Here is a 9,169-nt window from a genome sequence, read left to right on the forward strand (position 1 = left end):
GCGCGTCTATCTGCCACGCCAGCAAGCACGCTTATCCATCCATGTCACCCTATCCATCCATGTCACCATGACACATCAACAGGCCACATCATCAACCACATCATCATCGACTACCACATCATCATCGACCAGTCAACTACGACATCAACACATTGACCAGTCAACACTTGCCATGTCGTAAAGGTCAACTTAACTTGGGTACAATAACCCTAGTAAAAAAGAGCATAGGGTTGGTTAATCCAAACCTCGGGTCAGGTTAACCCCTGGTTACTTTACTCAGTTGCCACCTCATTAATGCCATGTGGCACACTGATCCTCTGTAGGCACATACAATGCTTCATAGGCACTTCATGTGACCACACGTGCCACCTCAGCATAGGGCTTCACAGGCACACCTCTTGCTAGGCACAGTGCCACATCATCACTACATGTGACCCACAGTGACATCATTGAGCACATTTGCACTCTTTTTGCCCCTCCACCTAGATCAAGTGGTATCTCTTGATCCAAGAAGAATTTGAGGGCGCTCCAAACAAGAAAGTCGCTTGATTTTTTGTGCTCTACATGCTCATCACATCATGCGCACATTTTGGTGCAAGTTACACTCACTTTTGAGCCTCGCCGGCAAATCCACTTCCTACATGCACATCAACCTCTACATCGATGCATTTGACCTAGCACTTAAAAAGAACAAAAGAAAAGGAATTATTTGCTGTTCTTTCTTCAATCGAGGGTTGGTATAGATCTAGATTAGAGTAGACTAGATTGCCATATAGGGGGCACTTTGAATCTCCCCAAGTTGCCAACCTAAGTCGTGCTCAAAATTCCTGACTAGTACCTACTTGAAGTCAGTCCCTACGCTCACATACGGTTTCACATCATTACATTACCGGAAACTTGATGTTCCATCAGTTTAGTGAGCAGACTTCAGAGTGTTCAAAGGCATTGCCGATTGTTAAGTGGGCAAACGACACATGATTTTATTTCACACACACATGCCACCATTGTAAAGCCTATTTGGCTATTTCACGGCATTGTGCACATCATTTCAGCCTTATAAAGCCTCTTGGCTATTCTCGGCATCATTTGCCATAAGCCTTGTAACACAGATCTGATTTTATATATTGCAGATCTATCTTCACTGCCAATAGTTCAGATTTCACTTGGCACAGTCAATGTTTTGCAGTTGATTCATACAATGATTTTTACAACACTTTGAGTACATTCCTTGCACCATGTCTATGACTAGCAACCTCAATCTAGAGGCATCTGCTAAGCTAGACAACTCCAACTACAGCACATGGAAATACTGAATGGAGACCATTCTTGTACTTCAGGAAAAATGGGAGTATGTCGATGGATCTTCACCTAGACCATTAGAAGATCTAGCCACCAGTAGCTCTACTCCACCTGTTGTCACAGCACCAGCAACAGGATCTACAACGGGATCTATAGCTACACAAATAGTTTTTGCACCTGTGGCAAATCCTGCCATTGCCCGAGCTCAGGTAGAATGGGATAAGAAAGACAAGTATGCATATCATCTGATCAACCAGAATGTGCAAGATGTCATGCTAGGATAGCTCAACACAGTCAAGACATCGAAAGAAGCATGGGATATGTTCGCAGCTCTCTATGAGTCCAAGAACACATCCAGGATTCTCACATTGAGAAACCAAATCAACCAGAGTTTCTGCAACAGCACAGCAAAACTGGTCATGCTTATATACTCCGGATAAAAGACTACAACAATCAACTTGTAGCAGCAGGAGAGACTATGAACCTCACAGAAATGGTTCAAGTCATCCTAAATGGACTAGGAGAGGGATACGAGAATCTAGTCCAGAGTATTGCCATCCCAATGGCAAATTCCAACACTGGTAGAACTCCAGTCAACAGTCCTACTTGGTGAAGAACTGAAGACGCAAGCCATTCAAGCACAAAAAGGTCATTCTAATGATCAGGCATTCATAGCTTCAGACAGAAGCAGAGGCAGAGGTAGATCATACTAGAAAAGTGGTCATCATCAACAACATAATCATCAGCAAAATCAACAAAGTCAGAATCAGCATTAGCATCATCCTCAGCAACATTAGCATTAGTAAAGAGGAAATCATTCCAATCGAGGAAGATTCCAAGGATGAGGGAATGCATCCACCAATGTGTCAAACATCCAGTGCAACTACTATCACAAGTTTGGACACTATGAAAGAGATTGCCCCGCAAGAAGCAGTACGACCAAGGTAGTCAATCCAGCAGTAATTGAGGGAATTTCCACGGCAGAGGAAATCATCATGGTGGACATTCTAGTCACAGTCATTTTGCAAATGAACATGGGAATATGTTTCTTGCAAACGAGGAAATGCAACAAACTGATACAGTGTACCTAGACACTGACTTCAATCCAAAAGAGGATTTCAGATGTCAAGTCGACCAAGCAGAATAGGATCCTTGGTATATCGACAGCGGTGCATCATCTCACATAACAAATCATCAGGAATGGTTCACAGACATGAAACCATTAAAAGGTCAGAAAAATGTCATCTACACAACATATAATACACCGAATCCAGTTTAAGGGACAGGTGTTATCCCTATGAACAATTTCACTGGTATGAAAGGATTGGTGAAAGATGTGCTCTATGTTCTAAAACTCAGCAAGAACCTCTTGTCAGTATAGGTCAAATGATGGAACACAACTACAAAGTCATCTTCGAATACTTCATGATGCTGATCTCGAGGGAAGGTGTTGAGAGTTCACGCTCAACATCATGTGATCATGTGTGCATAGCACCATCATGTGATCATATATGCATAGCACTAACCCAATAGAGTGCTATAAAGGAAAGGGTTAGGTGCCCTAACCCTAACCCTAAATGGGTTTGTATATATTCTACATTTTCAACTAAATCTAGTGTACAGTTAGTCATTTGTGGTGTGCTCTCTAGCTGTGCCCTCTCTCCTCATCTCCACTCTTCTCCTCTCCCCTCTTGATATTTTGTCAGACTAGACATTGCATTTGCAGTGGGAGTTGTTAGCCGTATATGGCTAATCCAAGAAAGAGGCATTGGGAGGCAGTCAAATGCATCATGAGGTACATGAAGGGGACCAAGGAGATCTGTATCTACTTGGTAGAGGAGAGATGCGTGTACTTGGGTACACACATTCATATTATGCATGGCATGTGGATAGTAGGAGATCCACTTCTGGATATGTGTTCACCTTTGCTGGTGGTGCAATGTCCTCTTGCATGTAAGTGTGTTGCTTTGTATACCATAGAGGCCGAGTATGTTGTAGCCACAGAGGGTTGCAAGGAGGCTTTATGGCTTGATTGGATAGTGGGAGATTTGGGGATTCATACAGGTGTACCGACATTGGCCATGAGTGCTATTCAGCTAGCATGGAATCCAATCTTTCATGGAAAGACCAAACACATTGAGAGCAGGTACCATTTCATCAAGGAGGTACTTGAGGACAAGTGCATAGAGCTTGTCAAGGTTTGTACAAATGATAACCCTGCAAATATGGACTAAGAGTCTACCTAGTTAGCAGTTTGAGTATTGTCCTGTATTGATGGGCACTGGATAGTATGTCCACTGGTTGTTTTCCCTTAAAGGCACATTGGCCTTTAAGTGGGAGGTTGTGGGGGTTAAAGGCCACTGTGCCTTAACCCCGGTTATGTACAATACTCAAACACATATATATATGGATGACATAGAAGATTAGGGTGTTCTACACCCACCAAAACTTGTATGGCTCTCTCTTCTGGCTCTCCCTCTCTCTTACCTTCTTCTATTCCGCTTCCATTGTTGAGATCTCTAAGTAGAATAGCAGAATTTGTTAGTATAGGGGTCCACGTTTTGGTGAGGCATTGATATTTTTTTTTTAAATTGTGTCCATCTCTTAGATGGAAATATTTATTGTTGGTTCTATGTCTCTCTCATAAGCATTGTCTATTTACTTGCTTGCACATGTATGCGAAGAATACTTTAAGGAAAGAAGTTTTGGATTCCAAATAGCACCATTGTATGAGTTTCTAGGCTACACATTCTCTTCCACTGCATATACCCTCTGTTATTATCTTTAGCAATCACTCCTAAGATTTGCTTATGCTCTTGTACAACTCCAAAATTGGGCCAAAGAGACCTATATTAAAGCTAGCATGAATATACCTCATTCGTTGAATTTCCCTAGCACGACCTTGGCATTATGACATGTCTGCTCATGGGGACTTTAACTTGAAATCTATTAGGAGTCTAAGGATGTGTGAAACTAGTTCAAATTGGATTTGCTAACTACATGTTCATAAATATTATTTTGTGGCACCTTGGCCATTAATTTGATGAGGCATTGCAAGCATTGTTTCATGCCATTGATATGATATATGTGGCACTCTTGCCATTGATTTAATTTATGTGATGCATCACCAACCCCAAGAGGTTTGAGTGCTTGTACATACATACCCAACCGTCCCTCTAAGGATTGGGCCAAGTGGTATGCTTGGGCTTTATTAAATGCCTACTTAACATTGCCCACTTGGCTTGTTGCATCCTTTGCACTTGCAATTAATGAGTCTAGCCCCCCACAAGAGGGTAAGCTATGCTAAGTTTGATGCCATCATGCTATACAACCTGATAGAAGGCTATTGGGTTCATGCAAGATGGGGTGAGAATGGTAATAGGTCACCAATTTTGATCATGTATCTAGTTATGATCAATGTTGGACAAAAGTTTGGGGTTTTATGTTCAATATATATGAAACATTTCTAGCTGGACACGATTTCACAAAAGTTGGAGGTTTTATGTTTGACGGATTGCAACATTTCTAGTCTTTTACAGTTGTTTAATTAAATGAGATGAATTTCGTTCATATGGCTTGCCTGAAAACTGTGATAGAGAGAAGAAGAAGAAGAAGAGAGAGAGAGAGGAGGAGGGGAGAAAAAGATGGTGGATACAAGCAAGACAAGGGATACAAATAGCAAGTGCAACTTAGCTCAATCATAAAAATGTGCACGAAAAATCATGAAAACGTGTAACTTTCGCTTTCACTGAAGGAGTGAGTCGTTGCTATAGCCTACCTATCCAAGGCAGGCCAAAAAACGGAGGTCAGAGAATCTGGAGAATGGGTGAAGCTCTCCGTATATTTGGCGGAAAATCCGGGAGGAAAGACGCCCAATAAATATGTGGGGAGTGAGTGTGAGGGGAAAAAGTTTGATGTGAACATGAGTGATAAGAGAGAATGGGAAGAGAAGAAGTGAAAATGAGAGGCAAAGGAAAGGGGGTGTGGCAAAACCCGGAATGATGCAAAAGGCAAAGTGTGGGCAAAAGGGTTTTCACACACACCCAAAGTGCATAAACCCAAAGGGCTACTAAGTTCTTTTTCTCTGGTCACAAACAATCAACAGATTGAAGGCAAACTCAAGGAGCAGCACCACCGCCATAGCCTCCTTCCCTTCAAGATTCCCTCCTCCTCCCCTGCACTTTTGTATTTGCCAATCGCTCGTCCAGTTCTCCCCTGCGCTATTGTATTTGTAGAATCTATGGCACATCAGAAAAAACCAAGCTCTGCTTCCCCCATCGCCGCTACTGCCTCTATCGTAAGTGTCTCCCCTCATTTCCTATCCCTCGGATTCTCAGCTCATCGCCCACAATCATTCTCAGCTAATCCCCCTCATTGTTTCTCAGGTTGGCAATGCTTTCGTGATTCGTTACTACAATATACTCCATCAGTCCCTCCATTTGGTACATCGCTTCTACACGGATGAGAGCAGGCTTTCCAGAGCGGAAGCTTGGCCTAGTTCCTCTGTCGAAACGGCCGAGACGGTGGCGGTGAGCTACTTGTTCGTGTTGTTGGCTTGAGGGTGTTTTTGACACAGAGCTTAGATTGACTTTGAGTTCATGCTTTCAGGGTATCCACGAAAAGGTCGTGTCTCTAGATTATGGCGGTAGCCGGGCTGAAATTAAGACGGTTGATTCCCAGCAGTCGTTGACGGGCAGTGTTTTGGTTATGGTGACTGGTGCCCTGTATAGTGCCAGTGGAGTGAAACGGAATTTTGCCCAAACTTTCTTATTGGTGCCCCAGGAAAAAAGCTACTTCGTTTTGAATGACATGTTTAGATATCTGGACGGGGATGCGAAGCCTAGCCAGTCAGTTTCACCCGTACCTAATGCGACATCAGAACCCGGTGTTACTGGAAATACAGTTTCGGCTCAAGGTAATTACTCGAGACGTTGGTGATTTGTGAGCAGCCCCTTCGAATACCCCATTCGAGCATTAATGTCCATCGGGTGTGTTTCAGAAGTCTTGAAACCAACCGCTTTCCAAGACAACCATGCTTCAGAATGCCCTCCTACTGAAACGCAGGCAGATGTATATGCGGAGGATTCGTACCAACTTACAGAGCAGGCAGGCAGAAACGTAGATTTTGTTGATGATGCTATCAACGAACAGCAGGAATTTCCAGTATCCAAACCAAATGGAATTCTGGCTTCTTCCAAGAAAGAATACGAAAAGGCTTCAAAGAAGTCTTATGCCTCAATTGTAAGTGCTGCCTGAACCTTTTCCCAGTTTCCCTGTCAGCATATCTCTCTTTCTTTGTTCTGCTTCCATTGGCAGCATGCATTTAGTACTTGAAAGGTGGCTACATTTGATTGAAAATTAGTGCCTCTCGTTGTGCATTTATTGTACAAGATCTAAGCCAGCGCCTGACTCCGTAGCCATGATGTATACAGCTCAGGGTACGAAAGAAGGGTTCAAGGGCCAATGTGGTGGTAGCAGAAGGGGCCACGTCCAAAATTATTGAGCAGTCAACCTCATCTGCTGCACAAGTTGCCCCTGCCCTAGATGCACCTCAATCATCAACAAGAGCAGGCTCCAAACTTGATCTTAAAACTGAGAGCACGTCCTCCGTTTCCCCTGTCAGTTTTTTACCCCTAATCGTCTCTTGCAATTACAGCATGCATTTTGGCATTTGAAGGTTGGATACAGTTTCAGGGCATGTTCCTGGATTCCAAGCACATGCGCACTTGTATATGCGAGCATGCACCATGCAGACAAACACAGAGTTTGAGTAAAGTCAGCATCTCATGTTGCGTTTATGGTTTATGATTGAATTTAGGGCCTGACCTTATAGCCACGATGGTTTTAACAGGCGAGGGTGCGCAAGAATGGTTCAAGGGCCCCTGTTTTGTTTAATGAAGTAGCCCCCTCTAAACCCACTACACCACAATCATCAACAGGAGCAAGTTCCACACTTGATCGCGTGTCGCAAGCTGCCCCCGCTACACCTCAACCATCAGCAGGACCAAGTTCCACACTTGATCAGATGGAGGAGAGTACGACATTAGAAAATGAAGGTTTGTCTTCAGGGTCTTCCTTATTTGGCTGTTTTTCGAGCTTCTTATGGATGATTCTGCTGTGCCAGTCCAGAGGCAGGCTTGTTCAAATCTTGACTCCACAATTTCATGGGTAGGGATTACAGGTGACAGTCGGTCTGTCTATGTGAAGAATCTCCCTTTTAATGTTACAGCCGCTGAACTTGAAGGAGAGTTGAGCAAATTTGGACGGCTGAAACCTGGGGGAGTGAATCTTCGAAATCAGAGGGTACTATTCTTCTCTCTGTTCAACATATGACGACGTTACGTATTAGCTCGATCTCTGCTGATCGTTACTGTTGCAGGCAGGAGTATGCTTTGCATTTGTGGAGTTTGACGAATCAAGCTCAGCACAAAGTGCAACAGAGGTATTGCCAAGTGTCACGTTCTATTCATTAAAGGAGGCTGATAGGTTACGTTTTATCATCTGCATCAGTTGAGGCCTAACTGATGACCTAAATGTACTCTACTCAGGCTTCACCAATAACTATTGGGGGCCGCCAAGTTTACGTGGAAGAGAAGCGGCCCATGCCTTTCCGTGGTGAGTAGAGAATTGTCAAGAGCTACATAGGCTCCCTGTGCGTGCAAATACTCAGGGAGCTATGAGATGCAGGATCAACCACTTGACCGGCATGGAATCTTACAAAGGTAGTTCTTTTTTTGTGCTAGGTGGAAGAGGCCGATTTAATCCAGGCAGGGGTTATCAAAATGAAGGGATGCGAGGGCGAGGCTATTTCAATGCACGTGGGACAGGCAGAGGTGGACAGGATTTGGACAAGGACTTCAGCAGGGGGCGTGGTATTGGCAATGTTCGTGGTGGCTATGGCGGGGGGAGTTCTTACACATCCAACATTTCTTTCCCGAGCTTCAATTCTACACATGGATATCGCCGGTTGGATTCTCAGAATGGGAATGGTTATCGTCCTGTGAGGCGTGGAGCTGGGAATCAGATGGGAAGGAATGGCCCTGTCGCTCGCAATGGAGTAGCTGTAGCAGCTGCGTAGGGGCTGGCTGTCGTTTTTGGGACTTTAATCCTCTGATGAAGCTATCGATGGCAAGCTCTACTATTTGAAAGCTTTATAGAAGATTGCCTTCATACTGAAGGTTTTTACGAGGGGGTTGTGCTGTAGCTGAGTACAGTTAGTCAGACAGGTGCACCAAGGCAGAGGTACTAGTCAAGGTGTAACAGGCAATTGCCGGCAGTTTTACTTCTGTTTTCTATAGGTATATCCCCTTTGTAGGGTCTGTTTTGCCAGAAGGCACACACTTAATACATCTTTACCTTTCCAACCTGGGTGTGCATGCATTTTTGTGGGGGGTTTGGGGAGTCGCAAAAGCCTATTTTCACAGGGTCACAAGGTGCTTCCAAAAAAGCAAATGTGTAAATTAGTGGCAGATGATGGAGAGGAGGTATTCTTAGAGAGGTAAGTGGATTTGTTTTTCAGGTAGTTTTGGACTTTGGCTTTGTGTTCCCCTATTACATCGTGTTTCTGCTATAATATGTAAATTATTCACTCCACCTGCTCATCAAATTAGCTGCATTGCTGCTGCAATCCTGTGGTGCTCCAGCTTATTACTGACATTTACTGCTGTGCTGTAGTACTTCTCACACTCGCTTACATTCTTTGTAAAGCTAGGATCTTTAAAAGGAAAGGTAGGATGACTTGAGGAACTATGATGTCAAATGAGGAACAAGTTGTGGAATTCATATTCAAGGACAAGCAATCAATTCACATGAACAAGATGTATTAGATAGGAGTCTCTCTCTCTCTCTCTCTCTCTCTCTCTCTCTCTGT

At 43.8% G+C, this 9,169-nt stretch overlaps 1 protein-coding gene across 3 annotated transcripts; it reads left to right on the plus strand.

The window, feature by feature from the left end:
• The first annotated feature begins 5,350 nt into the window (after window positions 1–5,350).
• LOC147889749 (nuclear transport factor 2-like) lies at window positions 5,351–8,892 on the plus strand. Of its 3 annotated transcripts, none has more exons than XM_087391549.1 (10): window positions 5,351–5,596; window positions 5,685–5,828; window positions 5,908–6,214; window positions 6,299–6,540; window positions 6,732–6,917; window positions 7,151–7,355; window positions 7,472–7,602; window positions 7,679–7,741; window positions 7,848–7,914; window positions 8,043–8,892. In XM_087391549.1, exons 1-10 carry the CDS (start codon window positions 5,540–5,542, stop codon window positions 8,375–8,377), a joined length of 1,737 nt encoding a protein of 578 aa, XP_087247675.1. In that variant the 5' UTR covers window positions 5,351–5,539; the 3' UTR covers window positions 8,378–8,892. The 3 variants fall into 3 exon arrangements, with proteins under 3 accessions (XP_087247675.1, XP_087247678.1, XP_087247676.1); XM_087391552.1 differs by having other exon boundaries at window positions 7,529–7,602; XM_087391550.1 differs by having other exon boundaries at window positions 7,481–7,602; window positions 8,043–8,889.
• The last annotated feature ends 277 nt before the right edge of the window (window positions 8,893–9,169 follow it).

Source organism: Dipteris shenzhenensis, chromosome 20, assembly GCF_047967505.1.
Source record: "Dipteris shenzhenensis isolate YYH24624 ecotype China chromosome 20, Dip_SZ_1.0, whole genome shotgun sequence".
NCBI lineage: Eukaryota > Viridiplantae > Streptophyta > Polypodiopsida > Gleicheniales > Dipteridaceae > Dipteris > Dipteris shenzhenensis.